Source organism: Jaculus jaculus, chromosome 15 (genome assembly GCF_020740685.1).
Source record: "Jaculus jaculus isolate mJacJac1 chromosome 15, mJacJac1.mat.Y.cur, whole genome shotgun sequence".
Taxonomy (NCBI): Eukaryota; Metazoa; Chordata; class Mammalia; order Rodentia; family Dipodidae; genus Jaculus; species Jaculus jaculus.
In genome coordinates this window covers 17,616,988-17,637,721 of record NC_059116.1, presented here as the reverse complement: position 1 = coordinate 17,637,721, position 20,734 = coordinate 17,616,988, and the positions used below count along the sequence as shown (strand labels likewise).

General features: G+C 47.8%; 1 protein-coding gene across 1 annotated transcript; it reads left to right on the top strand.

The window, feature by feature from the left end:
- The first annotated feature begins 1,130 nt into the window (after nucleotides 1-1,130).
- Nucleotides 1,131-10,372, top strand: Zadh2 (zinc binding alcohol dehydrogenase domain containing 2). Its single transcript, XM_004654820.2, is given in 3 exon segments — nucleotides 1,131-1,439; nucleotides 7,497-7,833; nucleotides 7,835-10,372. Coding segments are annotated over 3 exon segments (1,137 nt in total). The 5' UTR covers nucleotides 1,131-1,227; the 3' UTR covers nucleotides 8,423-10,372.
- The last annotated feature ends 10,362 nt before the right edge of the window (nucleotides 10,373-20,734 follow it).

The following is a 20,734-nucleotide window of genomic DNA, read 5'->3' as shown; positions in this document are numbered from 1 at the left end:
GTTAAAATTCACACCTTCAATAAAAAAAATTCAAGATGGACTTAACTCATCCCAGGAAAGTGTAGAAATATTTAATGTGTCTCCCACTGTAAAAAGTGAATTATTTGGTCAATCCACGCAGTTATGAGAAAGTGGCACGATGGAAGGGCAGATCTTTCTAACTGGGCGAGAAACCGAGGTCTTCATCTATCATTGCAACGTCTCCAATTCTATGAAGCCTTCCTCGGCGGCGGCCCCACCTAGAACTTTAAAAATGTTTGCGGGCTTGGGAATTCGGCCCTCTAGCTTTCTGTGCGTGTTCTCTCCCAGTGGGAAACCTGTAACAGTCCTGCAGAGCTACTTAAAACATCCATGGAAAACCACGAAATCTAGGCCAAGATAAATAACATGGCTTAGTTCCTGCAACTTGCACCGGGACAGATAGGGGCTCGGGCGAGGCCCTCCGAGGACGAGGCCTCGACCCCAGGAAGCAGGATGCTCGGAGCGCCCCCATCGCCGCCCCTCTCCCCCGGGCCCAAGGGGCGGAGAGACCCGTGCTTGTGAAGGCTGCCCGGTCCGGCCAGGCCCGGGGCCATGCCCCGCCGCCCCGGCCGCGCTCGGGGTTGATTCGTACCACCTTGCAAGGAAGTGAACGCTTCGCACGGGAAGGGGAGGCGCCTGCGCCGGCCGCCGGGAGCCGCGCCGCGCTCGGGGACGCCGGGGAGACGCCGGTGCTCTGAGCCACGGCGATCGCCCGGTAACTCGGGATCCCCTCGTTCGGCACCCCCCGCGGTCTCCACCCCCCCAACACACCCAACGTTGGAGGAGTCAAATCCTGCTCGAGAGCGTGGGGAGGGTGGGGATATCCGGTGCCTCTCCCGCGCCGGGAGGAAGGGGGAGGGCTGAGGAGATCCTTGGCCAGTGTGCGCCGAGTAGATTCAAACCAAAACAAAAAGATTAAAGGAGCAGCAGCCGCCCCGGGGCCGTGGGGCTGAGCCGGGAGCCGGGACTGGCACGCCCGAGATCCGCTGGGGTTGGGGCTGTGCCGGGGCCAGGGGGCGGGGGCGAAGAGCCGGGTGTCGTGGGAAGAGGTGGAGCGGGGGTGGGGGGGGGAGAGCCGAGGGGAGGGCGCGGGCCGGAGGAGGGGCGGACCCGCCCGCTCAGAGCCGATCGGAGCCCTGCGGCCCCGGCTTGGGCGCGACCCCGGCCAGCGGAGGCGCCGAGAGCCAGCGGAGGTTTGTGCGGGCTATGCTGAGACGGGTTACGGCCACCGGGGCCCGAGCCATCGTGGACATGTCGTACGCCCGTCACTTCCTGGACTTCCAGGGCTCGGCTATCCCGCGGGCCATGCAGAAGCTGGTGGTGACCCGGCTGAGCCCTAACTTCCGCGAGGCCGTCACCCTGCGCCGGGACTGTCCGGTGCCACTCCCCGGGGACAGTGACCTCCTCATCCGGAACCGGTGAGCCCCGGCGCTCGCGTCCCCAGCCCCGGTTCCCATCCCACCCTCGGCCGGCGCAGCGCGGCTTCTCTCGGTTGTCCCGGGCCACCCGAGTGCCCACAACTGCGGCGAGCGCGCACGCGCGCGTCCTGGGCGCACAGCCTGACTTTTGTGAGATCCCGGCAAATTGAACCCGCCGCCATCTGGCGAAGTCGAATGTTATGTGACTTGCTGGTGTGAATATCCGCTGCCACCGAACGTCCTCATATCTGGGGGCTATTTTAATTTGGGATTCCCCTCCCCTCCCCCCCCAGTTCTCCCTCCTCCTCCCCCTCCCTCCCGCTTCCTAAATAAAACCGACGGGACCCAGAAAGGGAGGCACCCCGCCCGGCCCACCCGCGCGCCACACTCTGCGTTGACATAAAATCTTTAGTGGAGCAGGAACAGCCCGGACATACACTGCGACATTTAGGTAAACGTGCTCTGGACTAAAGGGGGCCCGGGTTCGGATTGCTTTTCCTGTTTCCAGGTGGGCAAGCCGGTCGCCTTTCCTTGTTTCATCCTGCCCACGGGTGTGTTGGTGTGCAACTCGCCGTTGTACGTGGTGTGTGACTGTGATCTGTCCCTTGAGTGCAAGGCCAGGCTCATGGCTCGCGTCCCCCAGCCGCTGAACCAAGGCCGGGCGGGGGCTGGACAGCATTCGCCTGCGTATTTTGCAGACATTCCCGATGGTGACCCTGGGGTTTGTTGCCAGACTGTCTTAACTTGTCTTTTCCCACCACCACTGTCCCCACCTTTAATGCGTTTGCAGGTCACTAATCTTTAGTAAGTTGGGAAGTACAAGGAAGAAAAGAGACCTCGCTCTGTTCTGTCAGGGTCATGGCCACTAGGTCTCACTGCTCCATTGGCTAGGGGAGGAGCTCCTCTGCGCCCTTTGGCCTTCTGAGTCCAGTCCAAATGGTTCCAGGCTGGCGTGTCGTAGGTTGGCTGAATATTATGGAAGGGAGGAGTGAGTTCCGACTGTAGGTAGGCTGTGCATCTGCAAAACGTGTGCTAGAAAGTATTCCCCAGGTCTCCCCCGCACAGTCTGAAAGACAAAACGTACCTGCCCAGAAAAGCTTCATGCAACGTCTATAATAAGTTCAGGTTAGACATTCCTGGAGAATGAATGGTGACCGAGCAAGGCACAAAACTTCTGGAAACCTGTTGTAAACTCAGCGGTGGGGTGAGCGGTGGGTGGGATTGAGTGGAGGGGGTTGGGTAGGGAGTGTCTTAAAGGGAGGTGCTGTGTGTGTCCTTGAGCAAGCTTGCCTTGGCCGCCCACGGTCAGCTAGATCGCTTCCTTGTGCGTTGAGGCTGTGCAGAGTTTAGAATTTGGCCCTGCCAAATAGAAGGGCTTGAGCTTGTGTTCACGCACAACATTGAGAAAGAGCACCTGTAATTTGCTAGATGTTGAGCTGAGACCCGACTGAAAAGTTTTCCGAACTTTATCCAGAAGGAAAAAATAAAAGTTCCAAGCAGGCTTTGTAATTTTCTCCTTCTGTGGTAACACAGTACAGCATTGACTGTAAATAAACACACTACCTCCAGAATAAAAATCCCTCTTAGAATCAGGTGTGAAAGGGGGACAGGCAGGGAGAAGAAGGTGTGAGGCTGGAGAAATGCAAACAATAAGCAGGTAGGACTCCCCCCTACCCACCCAGCGGCAGGTGGAGGCTGATTTGGTCCGGCGGGTCTGGGCCTCTCGCTCTTAAAGAGTTTTATTTGACTCTCAGAAATCTTTACCTCGGCCACTCCTCTCCCTTCACCTTATTGGGGGGCTCTAACTGGATCCCTGTTTTCTTCCCCTAACCACTGGCCTGGCTGCGGTGCAGCTGGGGGTCCAGAGGCGAGAGAGCTGCGTGGATCCCAGAATTCAGAGCGCTGGGGAGCTCACTCCCTTATTTGAAAAGCAGCAGTTTTGGATGGCTTTAAAATCCACGCCTCTTTTTTTTCCCCCCCTTCCATTTATGCCTAGTGCCTTATTTATGTGAACATCTTGACCTGTAACTTTTATCTTGAATCTGCAACAGGAAAAAAAAAAAAAACAGTAATAAATGAAGGCAGTTTGTGTGAGTTGGAAGTAGGCGGAATTTTCTCTATTTGCGAAGTGCACTCCCAACCAAATGTTATACCCAGCTGTAGGCAGGTCCTTTATCTTAGCGGTCACTGCTGGGGTGGTAGTATGTTCCAGGTTATTTCATTTTACTTAAGGAACGGAGATTTAACAGTTTTCTGCAAGTTAGCTCCTATTAATCCAGGACCAGATCTTCCCAAAGCCAGACTATTTACATTAAAATTTTACCGCAAGTGCGCCTCGTTTTCAGCATAATAAAAACTCTGGAATGAATAGAGGAAACCCAAATTTGCTTTCTTTTTTTGGAAGGGTGATTGGAGGTTTTAATTATGCTCCATCTGACTTTTTCTTTCAGTCAACCATTTCTACATTTCATTCCAGTTTAATACAAGTTCTTCATTCACAAGAACGGGAGTGCACGCAAGCTAGCCGCGGATTTAGGATTATAAAGTTGACAACTGAGAAAAGTGTGCAGATGAGTGCATGAGACCCCCCCCCCCAGAACCTGTAATTGATGTCCTTTTATCCGTGCTCACCTTCACGTCGCATGCATCCCGGAAAACTTGCCCCCTCTGCTTAGCCCATGGGGGGAAAAATAGAAATAAAAAAGAGAAGAGAGCTACCCCGCGGGTCAAGTCCGTTTGTGTGCGATTTTGGGCTTTTTCGTAACAGGGTGACAGGTTATTTCGTTTCCAAATATTCCTAACGATTTTCTGCTCAAGTGTGAGATCGTGAAGCGAAGAGTTGTGGTTTTTTTTTTTTTTTTTTTTTGGTGGACGTGGCGGTGAGAGGTGGGGGAGGGGAGGGCGTTGTGATAAACGGTTTGTTGCTCACGGGAGGGTAAAATATTTCTGCTCACCAGGATGGGAAAAAAGAAAAAAAAATTTTTTTTTTTTTTGGTCTTTCCCTTTTCAACTTATTTCTTTTCAAAGGAAAGTCTGGTTTGGACTTTTTTTTTTTTTTTTTTTGGCCTTAGTTGTGAAGGCTTTTTCTGTGACTTGAGTATTTCTCTTTGGTATTTGTTCAAAGGAAAGCGTTCCCCTCTCCTCCTCCAAGGTCCCCCTGTTCCACAATAAACAACGAAGGGGTTCAGCACGTTTTAGTATAAAAAAAAAAAAAAAAAACCGGGCGGCTTTAGGAGATATGTATATTTAGGGAACGCATATTCTCATCCCATTCCCCACCCCAACCCCAGGTCCCTAGACTTTCCAGTGGGACCTCCCTCCCGTTGGATGGCTAGGATCTTGCAGACGTAGCGAGCACATAGTTTTCAATTAAAAGAGGGTGCAGAGAGGGTCTCCGAATGCGCGCATCCTCCCGTCTCCAGCCGTCCCTTTGCATCCTTGCTCCCGACCCGGGCCCTCTTTCCCTCTGAACCTGCTGCCTTTGAACTTGGTGCTGGTGGAAGGGAAGGCAGGGAGCCCGAGACCCTTCCACGGGGGGTCTTCCTAAAGCCCAGGTAAGGATCGAGGTGGGCCCCCAGGCAGTGGCGGGTCCCCACCAGCCACAGCACAGATGTAGCTTCAAAGCGGTAGGGTGAGGTGGGGGGGGACAGTCCCTGCGCCACCACCGGCTGGCCAGCCCAGAGTCCTGGGGACGCGGTGCTTCGAGGCCAGGCTGTCGGCCACTACCAGAGCCTCTCTCCTTCCTCCACGGAGTGGAGCGCAGAGCCCGGAAGATCAGGAGGCGGGAAGAGGGGGTGCATGCCGGCCAAGGTCAAAGTCTGGCCGCCCTGCTCGCTCTCCCCGGGCCTTTTAGAGACTTGAAACTCGTGTGTGTGTGTGTGTGTGTGTGTGTGTGTGTGTGTGTGTGTGTGTGTGTGTGTGTGTGTGCGCGCGCGCGCGCGCGAGCATGCACAGGGCTGGAGGCGTCCTACCGCCCCATCGCACTTGGGGACTTGGGGTGGATGCGCACCTCTCTCGGTGCATTTCCTGGTGGTGCTGGACCCAGAAGCACCCACATCTGGCGCCCTGTACGCTGGCCTGGGAGATGAGGCTTCCCAGGCCTGGAGGTCTATCAGAGCACCCGCTGGTGCCAATCACTATCGCTGTGGCTTTTCTAGCAAAGCCCAGTGGCCTCCCTACGCTGCTGCTGCCGCCGCTGGCCAGCAGCCACCCCTCCAAACTTGGCCTTGACTGCCCAGGCCCGGTGCACCCTTCCCCTCTGCTTCTCCGAAAAGGGTGCACCGGGGCCTGGCAGCAGGCAAGGGGTCTCCCGCTCAGAGGAGAGGCCCCATGGCTGGGTCTGCAAGAAGCCAGGTGGGCACTCAGCCTGGAGGGGGGTGCCGAGGAAGGGTTAACCATGCAGAGACACTGATGTACAACTGGTTAGGCCCTGGTCCCCCACCGCGAAGAGAGCCCTGAGATCGTTGCTTGCCCAGGCAGCTTTCTTGCAGCTGGCTTCAGAGCCTAAAGGACCGACCAGGAGAGATGTGGCTCAGCTGGGCTCTGCCCCTGGGAAGTCCACAAGCTAGTCCTTTCCAGAAAAGCCAGGCCTAGAGAATTATGTAAATGGGCAGGGAAAACGGCAGCACCCCCCCCCCCGCGCCCCTTCTCCAAAAATAGAATGTAGGCATTTTGGTATTGAATGCAGAGGAAAAGGCGAACACAACTCATGTTCCCCACTTTTCATTATTATGAGTCATCTGGGCGTGCAGAATTCTGCGTGGAGTTAATGGAGCCATGGTGAGCTGACTTCTGAAAAGTACCTTAACACAAGAAACTTGTTTCTGCTTTCTTAATTCCCCCATCTAGAGAGACCTTTCTTTATGGGAAATAGGGCATATTCAGAAGAGACTGTAAGTGCGAAGTACGTTCTCTATGCAGTGAAAGTGTACCTTCATGCAAGGCAGGTTTGGTTTATTAAGTTAAATTAGAAGTGATTTTTCAAACGACCTACCAAACAGCTTTCCTCCATCTATTCAGTTCGTTGCAGAGGGAAATGACATTTTTAGGGTCCCTCCCTGATGTCATCAGAGTTACCCCCTGGCATTTTTTTGGTAGATGGCTCTTTTCCCCCTGTGTATCACGGGATATTTTTGTGATGAGGTATACTGGAGTGGGGGGGGGGGGTGGACCTGGTGAAAACACTGGCCTGGCGATTAAAGTGACTCTGGATACCAAAATGGGGCTAATCATCTGGTAATAATCAGGTTACGTCTCTGCTTCTTGTTGAGGAAAACTACACTGAAGGCTTGGCTTTCTTTTTTTATCTGAAAGGGTCTGTAAAGTGCTGAGGTTTCCATTAAAAAAAAATCGTTCTACTCAGTTTTTGTTCAATTAATCAAAACACATATTTTCACACTGGGCATACTTACATCCGAGAGAAAATTTGCTCCAGTATAGCAAACAATCTGGGCAGTGACGGGACCATCGATGACCTCACACGTCCCATCCATCTTTAATAATATCATTGCCATTACTGTTACTATCTGAAGTGTTAAATTGATGCCAAAATCAATACCAGTGTGCTTCTTTGGGTATATTTTATTTGGGTGGTGGTGGTGGTGTTTTTTTTTTTTTTAACATCTTCTGTTAAGAGACCAATTAATTTCCCCCACTCAGAGCTCCAATGAAGTTTGTATATTATGAGGACTTCCTCAGTTCCTTTCTGTTGTTTTGGTTATCTCTCCTTTTGGAAGAGAACGTGAAATATATCACTTGCTGATTAAAATGACAGGAAATTCTTCCTAAGCTGATGGAACAGCCTATCCTACTAAAAGTCTGGAGTCCAGATCACTGGTAAACTACTGTAACTTGTTAGATTTCTTTTCTTTCTCTTCCTTCCTTCCTTTCTTTTTTAATTTTTTTTTTTCCAACAGAACAGCAGGCATTTTCTCAAATTCTGTCAGTTCAACAACTCCTCCATTAGATTAGAGAGGAGATTTTAGGGTTTTTTTTTTGTTTGTTTGTTTTGACCTTAACAAAGAAAGCATCTTAATGCATCTGTTTGTTTTCTTCTAGATTTGTCGGTATTAACGCATCTGACATCAACTATTCAGCTGGCCGCTATGACCCTTCGGTGAAGCCCCCCTTTGACATAGGTTTTGAAGGGATCGGTGATGTGGTTGCCTTAGGCCTCTCTGCTAGTTCCAGCTACTCTGTGGGCCAGACTGTAGCTTATGTGGCCCATGGCTCCTTTGCTGAGTATACAGTTGTGCCAGCCAGCATGGCGACCCCCGTGCCCTCCTTGAAACCCGAGTATCTCACCCTGCTGGTAAGTGGCACCACTGCATACATCAGCCTGAAAGAGCTTGGCGAGCTGTCCGAAGGGAAGACCGTTTTGGTGACGGCAGCCGCCGGGGGGGACGGGCCAGTTTGCTGTGCAGCTCTCCAAGAAGGCCAAGTGCCACGTCATCGGGACCTGCTCTTCTGAGGAAAAGTCAGCTTTTCTGAAATCCGTGGGGTGTGATCGCCCCATCAACTACAAAACTGAGAACTTGTCAACAGTCCTCAAGCAGGAATACCCCAAAGGCATCGATGTGGTCTATGAGTCTGTCGGGGGAGCCATGTTTGACGTGGCTGTGGACGCCTTGGCCACCAAAGGACGCCTGATAATAATTGGGTTCATCTCTGGCTACCAGAGCCCCACGGGGCTTTCACTGGTAAAAGCAGGGGCTCTGCCAGCCAAACTTCTGAGGAAATCTGCCAGTGTCCGGGGCTTCTTCCTCAACCACTACCTGTCCACGTACCAGGCTGCCATGGAACATTTGCTTCAGCTGTATGCCAGCGGGGACCTGGTCTGTGAGGTGGACCTGGGACATCTGGCCCCCGAGGGCAGGTTCATTGGCCTGGACTCGGTATTCCGAGCTGTCGATTATATGTACATGGGGAAAAACACTGGGAAAATTGTAGTTGAATTACCTCACTCTGTCAACAGTAAGCTATGAAAACAGAACAATGACATAAATCAAAAGAGAAAAATAATGATCACTTTATGCCTCTGTCTGAATTACTCATCTCAATTTGGTAATGGATATAATATTTCTTAAAAGTAAGGTGTTAAAATCTCAATCTCTCTCTCTGCCCCTCTCTCTCTCTCTCTCTTTCCTCCCTTGGAAAAAAAATAATAATAAATGTACCCCTATAAAAGTTGGCCTCTACAGCTGAGTGGTAGAACGTTTACATTAGATTCTTTAGTCATGGACAGTCTCATTCCAGATTTTATTGTTCTAAGGAAGTAAATTAATTCCTGATGCAGGACCTGATGGGATCAGTGTGTCCTCAGTTTGATGAGATTTTTAAATCAGTCTTGAAAATAGCTTACCAGTGTCTCTGGCTTTGGTAGCGTTTACTCTTGTGTGAATAAATGGTTCACAAGTAAGAAGGTAGCAGAAGTCAGCCTTACATTGTCATAGGCCATATGCGAGGATGGGGGGGTGCCTTTCCTTTTTCCCTATAAGTCATGAACCAACTTTCTAAATAGACCCGAACTTGTTACTAGAAAAGCAATTCTACAAACACAGACATATTTTAAGGAAGTATCTCCTGTTTGATGGTGCCTATAAATATTTGCTCTAGTAAGAAGTGTGTAAAATGACAAATTTCCATTCTTTTAAGAAGCAAATTACTGTTAGACACATACGCAGCTAGAAAATGGGTTTTACAAAGGGAATCTATAGAGGAACTTTGTAAGAATCATGTAGCTGATAGACTAATGTACAGAGAAAACCATGAGCTACTTCCTTAGGGAAGTTAGTGTAACACAGCGAGACAGATCGCAGAGGGGTGTGCACACACTGCAGGCATGCACAAGGGTTGGTAACTGCATACTCTGTGCCCGAGGAGCGAATGGCACTCAGCTCTGCATACTGTACAGACCCAAATCGTGTAAAATAATAACTCTTTGCTTCTCTGAGGCCTGGGGACAGGGAAGGTGTGCTTGAACTCTGGTGGGAGCATTACTGCAAGTCAGGGATTCTGTGTTCCCATTTCACTTCTCCAGTATTAATGGGCCACCTACTACAGTATGCTGGCATGTACATGCCAATCAACTAATGTGCCCCTCCATATCTGACCCACTGACCTTTAACCTTCAGTGCCCAAAGGCTGCCTGCCACTTTTCGCCATGAAATTGAAGCTCACGGTGCGTTTCCCTTAGAAGGTGAAACCCACCAGATGCTTTTCTTTTTTCTTTCTCTGTCTTTTTTTTTTTTTTTTTTTTTTTTTTGAGTCGGGTTTTAGTGATCAAACGTGCTCACTCAATAGGAACACAGTTTAACTATGCACGTGCCAAGAAAGTTGGGGGCGGGGGTTAGATTTAATTCTTTCCTTGCATCTCAGGAGCAAGGGAATCCTGCTGGTGAGTAGCTGTTACTATCTATTTTACAAGATTTACTCATTTCCAGGTACCTAATGTCGCTGCTAGCATGCATGCACAACAATACAATTTATATGGTAAATGGAACCAAATCATGGCTTCACTGAATGTTATGGCTGCACTGAAGGGAAATGTCACGGTAAATAGCTGCCAAATTATGGATCATGCCGAAGTGTCACCACGGCACTAAAGACAAATAGCCCTAGAGGCTACTGCCACGGTGACGCGCTTGAGTTATGAAGAAGGGTAGCGGCCTGACGCAAGGCTCTTTGTGTCCTGGTTGTAGCAAAGGGCTGTTGGTGCAGGGGACAAGAAAGGCTCATCCGATGTGGTACTTCGGTTGTGAATCTGTCCCTTTCAGTCCCAGCCACTGTAGCGAAAGAGAAAAGGGACTTTGCCTGGCACTTCTGGATGCAAACAAACAAAAGGGGAGGGGGGCCAGGTTTCATGAATGTTACTATGCACAGGAAATGACTGGTAATGGAAAAATGTTGTAATAAAATCATCTAATCAAAGAATATTATTAAATTCCGCATAGCTTGTGTTTGAAAGGCTTAGTGGCTTCCTATGCAGATGGATGTGTGAAATCTCAATGATAATGCACTTTCTCCCTCCGAAAAGGCTCGAGGACCGAGGACGTAACCAAGTAAATTGCCTCTTCTAAACCGAAGTGAGTCCCGGGTTTCTTTCATTTTAATGGGCGGGTAATAAAGATGAAAGACCAACATTTTATCTGATGGATCCCTTAAGCTATGGAATGGAAATGTATTAAGTTTTGAGGGGAATATACTTAATTCAGCCATGGAAAAGTAAAACTCAAATACCCAGGTTTAAAATGAAACCGAATGTAAGAAAAAAACAAAACAAAACAAAACACCCTCCATGTGTGTCTGTCCCCAAACTGAGAAAGTTCCATGCATGCTGTTTTCATTTGTTCTTAGAAAACAAGCATGAGCGATTTCCACCCATTCAGATAATGCCAAAAATATGTTTAAACTTGTTTTTTATTCTTTTGAAAAATGACTTGTAAATTGCAGGTCATAGTTCAACATCAGTTTGGACCTCTGGGATTATTGTTCAAGACCAACTTCTACTGGGAGGCACCATGATGTGAGCGTCCCCCACACTTCAGCTCTCCTGCATACATTCCCAAAACTACATCCAAACTTCAGGGCCATTGTCAGCCTGCGTCTTACAGAAGGGGCCAGGACAGAACAGTCTTACAGGATAAGTGTTGGCTCCCTTCTTGATGTGGCCTTTCCTGCTTGTTGGTAGAAGGTTGCTGCCAGGGCAGGCTAGAGGGTTTGCTTCATGACAAAGGGTGACAGCCCAGAGATACCTTACCAATGGTCAGGACTTCTGAAAAGCCAAATGCTGGTCTTTTTGTTTGTTTTGTTTTGTTCTTCAAGGTAATGTCTCCCTGTAGCCCAGGCTGACCTGGAACTCACTAGGTAGTCTCAGGGTGGCCTAGAACTCACACAGTGATCCTCCTACCCCTGCCTCCCGGGGATTCAAGGCATGTGCCACCTCATCCTGGCCCAAATGCTACTCTTTTGAATCTGTTTTACATGTGAAAAAAAAAAAATCACCAACACTAGCATGTCTGGTCCCTTTCACAATGACTACTTCTATTGACTGATTTCAGCATTAAAAAAAAAAAATGCAGGAAATAGTTTGCAAAGAAGCAACAGAAGTTTGCAGGATCAGTTCTGTAGTTGCTATTATCTGACTGTATCTGAATGAGCAGAATAGAGCCTCTGCGAATGGTCATTAGCATCGCATTCAGTATTTATCTAATGAAAGTGCAGTGACAGCTAAGCACTGCTTATCAGAGTGAAAACCCCGGGCTATGAACTCAAGGAGGAGTGCTTCTGGCTAATGAGGACGTGAGGCCCTCAGCACCACACAGGACTTCTTTCTGTGTCTTCACCACAAGATGCTGGAAGCTTGACAAATGGTGTCATTTAAGACACATGCCTGCCTTGGGGACCCGGATCCAGGCTTCCTGTTTCTGGCTTTTATTTGAGTAACATTTATAATGGCCACCCGACTTGTACCTATAATGTTTTAACTCTTTGTGGAGCCCATGGGCAGCGTAAATTCACCATTATTTTTACAAGGGCCCAAATAGTCTTCTGGATGACTTTACCACACGTACATGTGGAATCAAGGTGCATCGATATCATGTCAGATGAACAACATACAACTTTCAGAATAAATACAATAAAAAGACCTAGCACTGGGCTGGGGAGATGGCTTAGCAGTTAAGGCCATTGCCGGCAAAACCCAAGGACCCATGTTTGACTCCCCAGATCCCACGTTAGCACAAAGGTGAGGAAAGTGCAAGGCCACACATGCCCACTAGGTGGTGCAAGCATCTGGAGTTCAATTGCAGTGGCTGGAGGCCCTGAGGTGTCAATTCTCTCTTCTCTGTCTCGGTCTCTGTGTGTCGCTTCCTCTCATAAGATTGTTTTCTTAAAAAAAAAAAAAGAGGGCTGGAGAGATGGCATAGCAGTTAAGTGCTTGCCTGTGAAGCCTAAGGACCCCGGTTCGAGGCTCAGTTCCCCAGGTCCCACGTTAGCCAGATGCACAAGGGGGTGCACGCATCTGGAGTTCGTTTGCAGAGGCTGGAAGCCCTGGCGCGCCCATTCTCTCCCTCTGTCTTTCTCTCTGTGTCTGTCGCTCTCAAATAAATAAATAAATAATTTTAAAAAAAAGACCTAGCAACTCTGAACAATTTTTTTTTAATTTTTCTTTCTTTCTTTCTCTTTCTTTTTTTTTTTTTTTTTTTTTTTTTTTTGAGGTTGGGTCTCACTCTATCCCAGGTTGACCTGGAATTTACTATGTAGTCTCAGGATGGCCTTGAACTCACTGTGATTCTCCTACTTCTGCCTCCCAAGTGCTGGGATTAAAGGCTTGTACTACCACACCTGGCTTGAACAATCTTTTCCTAGGACTAGCAAGGCCACCTTTACATCACATGCAAAAAAAAAAAAAAACCTGATTTGATGAATTCATCTTCACTCATCTAAACTTTCCAGGATAAATATTTTATTTATAAGATTCACCTAAAATATATAGCATTTTTACTAGCAGTTTGGAAGGGTTTGTTTTATTTTTGGTTTTGTTTGGACAGAATTTCCTTAGCTACTTTCTCAGTTATGGCCTAGAATCAGATATTTAAGATCATAGTTCACATATGTACCTAACATTTACTTTATTGGTATGTTAAATATGTTTTTAGTAAATGCTGTCATAAGTGCATTAGAAAGCAATTAGTTGTGAAGGAAATGAAGATTTTTCTGGACAGCTTAATGTGCATACGAATGAGATTAACAGTTTGGTTGTACTTTGGCTTTTACTGATTTAGTGTAAATAGATTTTAGAGCATTGAAAAAATAAGATTGTATTCTAGGGGCTAGGGAGATGGCTCACTGGGTTAGAGTCCTTGCTTTATAAGCATAAGGACCTGAGTTCAATCCCCTTGTAAAAAGCCAGTGACCCCAGCGATGAGAAGTGTGGAGACAGGAGGATCACTGGGGGTCCCTGGTCAGCTGGGCTAACTGAAAAACGGGGAGCTGCAGGCTCAGTGAGAGACTGTCTCAGGGAAGTAAGGCAGAAGAGGGATAGAGGACACCCAGAATCTTCCTCTGTCCCTCACATTCATACACACAGGGCACATGCATCTGCATACACACACCACAGGCACCACACACACACCAAAAACAAAACTACATAAAAACTAAAAACATAGTCCAGTGCTAGACAGGTTGCTCAGTGGTTAAGGCACTTGCCTAAAATGCCTAAGGACCCAGGGTCAGTTCCCCAGTACCCACATAAAGCCAGACACACAAAACGGTGCATGTGTCTGTTGTTTGTTTGCAGTGGCTAGAGGCCTTGGCATGCCCAATCTTTTCCTTTCTCTCTCTCTCTCTCTCTCTCTCTCTCTCCCCCCCCACCTCTCAAATAAACAAATAGGAAAATAAAATATTTTTTAAAGCATTTAAGAAAGAAGTCAGGTGTGGTGGCACACGCCTTTAATCCTAGTGCTTGAGAGGCAGAGATAGGAGGATTGCCATGAGTTTGAAGCCACCCTGAGACTCCATAGTGAATTTCAGAATTCCAGGTCAGCCTGGGCTAGAGCGAGACCCTACCTCGAAAAACCAAGAAAAAAGTTAAGTTAGGTGCCTATTTTGATCATGTATTCTGGAAGCTTCATTCATTTATTTTCTTGTGTGTCCCAGTAGCCACTGGGATGTGCCATGCAGTGTTTACTCTGATATGCTGGCTGTGCCCTTTGTAGACCTTCCCTTCTCTGCAGCTCCTGCATCCCAGGAGACATAGATATTCTTGGAAAGCCCGTTGTGGGTCCTCCAGGCAGTAGGGTAAGTGCTGCATGGAGGCCAGTTTGGAGGAAACCAATATCTGCTTCATGTGTGCTGAGAAGCCCTGAGCCAGAAGTACAAAGATTTGAACAGCCCCCCAAAGGAAGCGCTTTCCTTGAAGGGCACTATCTGACAGTGTCTTTCTGCCAACATGAAATTAAAATAATAATTAGAACATACCCTGCTGGTGGATGGCAGCATCCAATACGCGAGATGGATCTGTGCTCAGTGTTCAGCAAAACGTCCTGTGACATTACCCACCACTGCGGTGCCTGTCCTGTGTATGCGAAGAGCAGGACGGGGCCATAAAGTGACTTGTAGGAACTGATCCTTTGCTCTGTGTGGAACAGATGAGTGTCATCCCCTCCTGGAAGCCCTTGGCCTTGTACCCTGTATATCCAAAGCTCAGTCTTCCTCACAGGTTCACAGGTTCACAGGTCTGTGCCTCTCTCTGGTTTTTGGAAATGAGAGAGAGAGCAAAGGACCCATCGCCTGATAATATTTGTGGGTTGAAGGATAATCTAACTCTGCCCATTTTATAAAGGAAGGAATAGGTTCCTGTTCAATGTCACCTAGTCCACTGCACTCAGAAGCTAGAAAGCAGGTAGAGTCCCTCCCAGGGTATCGGGTGACCTCTGCATGGTCTGCTTTTGCCATCCGTTAAAGGGTCTTTGGCATATGGCGGACAAAAGTGTTGCAAAACGCTAGCCGACCTTTGTAAGAACATTCAAGTGGAGGAGGCGATGGCCAGCCTAGGACTCCAATCCAGCCCAGAGTAAGACCCTAGAACATCTGAGTCATTGAAGTCATTGAAACATCACACCATTGTCTGCATGGGTGCGCCTGTGTGCCTGCACACGCAGAGCTCAGAAACAAGCCCAGGCTCTCCACACTAGCCTTCCATCTCATCTGCCCTATGTGGATTCTGGGGAGTTGAACCTGGGTCCTTGGGCTTCACAGGCAAGCACTGTAACCACTGAGACATCTCTCCAGCCCGTCTTCCATCTCATTTGAGTCAGGGACTCTCTTGTTTGTCACTGCAAACTCCAGACTAACTGGCCTATGAGTTCTGGGATGTTCTATACTATGCCTCCAACTGCCATAAGTGTGTTAAATTACACATATGTGTTCCTTTTACCCAGATTTACGTGGGTTCTGAGGATTTGAGCTCTGCTATTAGGCCTGAACAGCAAATGCTCTTAACCACTGAGCCATCTCCCCAGTCCTCACATCCTCTTTTGAAAGGGGGGAAGAAAGGAATGAATGAGCCAGGAGTGGTGGCACATGCCTTTAATTCCAATACTCGAGAAGCAGAGGTAGGAGGAGGCCATCCTGAGACTACATAATGAATGGCCAAATAGCCACGATTTTAGTTTTACAGTGTAAGGAAGGCATTCTACCAATGTGGTCTTGAGTGCCAGTAAAAATAAAGTCAGGTGCACTGCTCACCCTCGCAAATGAAGTTTTGCCTATCAGGAATTGGTACTGCCTGGCCACCAGGATCTTTGCCATTGTAATAAAATATCTATAACTTGAATTTGCCATTCTACCTGAAATCCGATTCCAAGTCGTACAGTCAAAACACATAAGAAGAGGGACTTTTCCTTCACTAGTAGCAGGAATTGCTTTGAAGTGAAACAAATGTATGTGGAGAAGACTCCAGTACATGCCCACTTCCATCTCAGCATGGCAAGCCTCCCATACTCAGCTGACGACAGACCATATAATTAAGGCTCAAAAAAAAAGCCATTTGGAACCATGTGACATTGAACATTCATGTCTGTCCTCATCATGTCTGTCTGCCTTTCCTCAAACCCATGCATAACAAGCATAAACTTTCAACTGTACATGAGCAAATCCTTTCTCAGTTAAAAGCAGCTTCTTTCACTGTTGAAAAAGCACTTCACAAGAGCAGCAACAACGTCAAAGGCAATCATGGTTCGTAGGAAGCCTCATTGCACACCAGGGGATGGTAGCAATAGTGATCCCTCTACATGTAGCTGGAATTTACATTTGGAAATTGAATTGTCTCCTCGAGGGCTTTTACTCAATGCAGGTTTGGGAGAATTACACCCAGTATGTCAGCGTCTATGTGAGGTTGAATTGAAGGAGCCCAATAGCACCTCCTCAGCTATTCAAAAAAAAAAAAAAAAAAAAAACACCAAAAAATGTATTGTCCAGCAGCTGTGAAATTAAAGAATCATTACTGAAGAATGGCAATCATTTTAACTTTACATACTTTTAGGACATCTTACAAATTTTATATGCTTGTCGGGGTCCTACCTCTGCTATCACGTAGATGCAGTGAATGACACCCACTTTAGAAATGAGAAGATTAAAGCATGGGAAAGGGGCTGGAGACATTAGCTCAGTTGGTAAAGTGCTTGCCTCACAGTCATGAGAACTTGAGTCCAACTCCAAGAACTTATGTTACAAAAACAAAACCTGAGGGGCTGGAGAGATGGCTTAGTGGTTAAGGCGCTTGCCAGCGAAGCCTAAGGACCCAGGTTTGCTTCCCCAGTACCCATGTAAGGCAGATGCGCCAGGTGGCACATGCATCTGGAGTTCATTTGAAGTGAATGGAGGCCCTGGTGTGCCCATTCTCTCTTTATCGGTGTCTTTCCCTCTCTCTCTCACTCTCTTTCAAAATAAATTAATAAATAAAATATTAAAACAAAAACTAAGCCAGATGCACACACCTTTAATCCCAGCACTTGGGAGTCAGAGGTAGGAGAATCACCATGAGTTCAAGACCACCCTGAAACTACATGATGAATTCCAGGTCAGCCTGAGCTAGAGTGAGACCTTACCTCAGAAAAAACAAAACAAAACAAAAAAAAAAAAAACACTGGGCTTCATAATTCTAGCACTGGGGAGGTAGACATATGCAGATCCCTAGGGCTCACTGAACAGCTAGTCTAACCCAATGAGTTAGCTGTAAGATAGTGAGATCCTGTCTTTCAAAAGGTGAACATGGGGAAGAGGAGCTGGCTCAGTCAATAAAGTACTTGTTGCCCAGGCATTTAGATCTCCAGATGTAAAAACTAGGTATACACATGCCTATAATCCCAGAGCTGGAGACGTATAGAAGGAGGATCACTGGGGCTTGCTGCTAGGTGTTATAGCTGAATTAATAAGCTCCAGGTTCAGGGAGTGCCCTGTATAAAAAAAAATAAGGTGGAATGTGACTGACAAAAATACCCCTATCACGTTCTAATCTCCATGCACACATGAATACACATTTACCCACACCTATGGGACGTGCATAGACACATGCTTACCACACACACATACATATGTTTAAAAAGTGGAGAGCTCTTGAAGTAAGGCACGTGAGTTCACTCATGTGCACACACACATACACAAATGCAGAAAAATGACTTGCACAGGATTATGCACATGTGCAGACACACAGATGAAAATGACTTGCACAGAATTATATATGTACACACACACAGGGAAATGACTTTCATAGGATTATACACACACAAACACAAGGAAGTGACTTGCACAGGATTATACATGTGAACACACCCACAAATTGTTTGCACAGGATCACACCATCCTTGCCTGAACAAAAAGTAGGTTCATGGATAGTTCTCAGAATAAAGCCAAGGTCATTTGTCTCCCGAGATGTATTGCTTCTCCTACTGTCACTGACACATGGGTTACCTGTGAAAATACTAGTCCTGAGTAAGTAGCCCAGGGTGGTACTCAGGGACTTGTACCTCCCAGGGTATGCTGATGCTGCTGGCCCATTACTACTTTGAGTAGCAGAGTTTTCGGTTATTCAGCCTTAGGGACAGCTATTTTGTACCTGGTCTAATTATGAACAGGGTTGCCTTTCACACTCACATTTTCACCTTCTTCAAAGGAGCATGCCTCCGGGAACTCAGCTGCGGCCTCCAACCCCATTGGAAATTCATGGTAGGTAGCTTTTGAAAGGGTGGGGTGGGCTGGGGACGGCAAGACAGCACCTTTGTTGAATGTCAACTTTTCCAGACCTTTGAAGAACCCTGCAAGAGACATGAAAGATGCTGGGGTGTTTGACTGCCAGTGGGACTTTGAATCAATAGGATCAATAAGCCTTGCAAAGAGGTGGTTCTCATGTAATGGAAGGGCTTGGGGTGACAGGGAAGCAGTTGTCCCTTGCCTGCCTGTTTATATTCCCAGCATTCTCAGCTCTAGGTAGGCAGCAGTAACTCTCACCCCTGGGCTCCATGCACACTTTGTTCACACCACATGCCACACTTTCCATGGTGTTCTAGCATCTTTATGTTTACTCGCTTGTCTCCTGGAGACTACTGCAGTCCCATGGAAGGTTGGGCCTGTCTTGCTAGCACTCTTATTTCACTGGTCTTTTTGCTGCGTATAGTACCCGAGGCTGTATTCAATCAAGGTAGGCTTCTGGTTTTAACTTTAAAAAAATTACTTATTTACTTATTTGAGAGAGAATGAGAAAGAGGGAGAGAGAGAGATATACACCAGGGTCTCTAGACACTGCAAACAAACTCCAGATACAGTTTTTGAAGTAGGATCTCACTGTTACCTAGGCTGACCTGGGATTCACTCTGTAGTCTCAGGCTGGCTACGAACTCACAGCAATCCTCCTACCTCTACTGAATGCTAGGGTTAAAGGTGTGCACCACCATGCCCAACAGACAGAGAGAGAAAATGGGCACACCAGGGCCTCCGGCCATTGCAAATGAACTCCAGATGCATGTGCCCTCTTGTGCACCTGGCTTTAGATGAGTACTGGGGAGCTGAACTATGGCTATTAAGGTTTGCAGGCAAGAGCGTTAACTGCTGAGCCATCTCTTCAGCCCCTTGTTGTAGCTTCAAGATGGAATCAGCAGCCCCCTACCCAGCACCCCAAAGTGCAAGATTAGTTTCTAGTAGCAGTGGGAGCTTAGAGAGTCATCTTGCAATTCTGTGTGATGCCATGCCACCGCTCTGTCTCCCTGACAGGGCCACTCATCTGAACACAAAAACAGAGGACTGACCTGGGGATTCTCAGGAAGATGGATCACGCTGGTCAAACTGCTGCTGTGATAAGTGAGCACCATTTCCTTCTCTTACTAAAATGTGTGTGTGTGTGTGTGTGTGTGTGTGTGTCTATGTGTGTACACATGTATACACACAACCACAGATGTCAATACTGATCTTGTTTGTAGCAGGGCCTCTCATTGTTCACCACTCTCTACACCAGGCTAGCTGGCTCACAAGCTTTGGGAAAGTTCTGGTGTCTCTGCCTCCCTTTCTGCCAGGGATTTCAGATGCATGCCACCAGTTTGATGTGGATTCCCGTGGGGCTCTAAACTCAGTCTTCATGCTTGGGTGCTAAGCACCTTGCACACTGAACCATCTCCCCAGCCCTAGGCATGTCTTCTTTTTTGATTTTTTGAATTTTATTTATTTATTTATTTGTGAGAGAGCAAGAGGCAGACAGAGCAAGAGAATGGGCATGCCAGGGCCTCCAGCCACTGCAAATGAACTCCAGAAGCATCCGCCCCCTTGTGCATGTGGCTTACGTGGGTCTTGGAGAATCGAACTCGGATTCTTTGGCTTTGCAGGTAAACACTTTAACCACTAAGCCATCTCCCCAGCCCAGCATTTCTTCTTTAAAAGCAGTTTCAATGCTCTTTTAGCATCCATCAAAGGTGCTAATTTGGCAGTACCCAAAATACATTCTCCAAATGGTGAACTTCCAAAGTCTTAAGTTTACCTAACATGTAAGCATTGGGGTTTGGAGTCTATAAACCATTCTGATCCCCCACACCGCTGAGAAGGTCTTCCTCCCTGGGCTGTAGCAGGTCCTGGGAAGAGCACAGCCCATAGTCAGCAAGCTGAGGGCGTGAATGGTCGAGTGAATGAGTGGATGAAGGGCTATCCTTTAAAGATCCACTAGAGAGATTTTCATCCTTCCAGTATGAAAGTCCTTAGGGTTCTGCTCTTCATGTTGGTCTCACATATATGAGGACTCTGTTCCTCCCCTGCAAGGGAACCTTCTGGAGACAGTGCCATGTGGAACAACCTGAGTGTGCAGATGTCTGGGGGACCTGGATTCAAATTTCATTCACCTCTTCCACTGTTGGTACCACAATTTTGCAAAAGATTCGTCAACTATAGGACCCTATCCTCAGCTTCCTTCTTACTCGTTTGCAGTGTAGGAAGGAAGAACTGGAGCACCGAGCTGTGGGGGGCAATCTGGCCAGGTGTAGAACACGTTGTTCACACGGTTAGCTACTCACAGCAGCCATGTCTTTCCTCTTGGGGTGACAGCCTCAGAGAAGGGGTGAGACCAAAACACCAGGGAGGTGTTGAGGGCATGAATTCGCTCTCCATGCAGAAAGCCAGAGCAACAGGGTTGGAGAGACATGGGATTAGGGAATCGGAACAATCACCAAGGAAGGCGTGGCAAATTCTCAAAGTCTGCTATTGCAGCCCACCTGCTCCCTCGAGGCTGAGTATCTTGCTGAGTACAATAAGCACAGTGT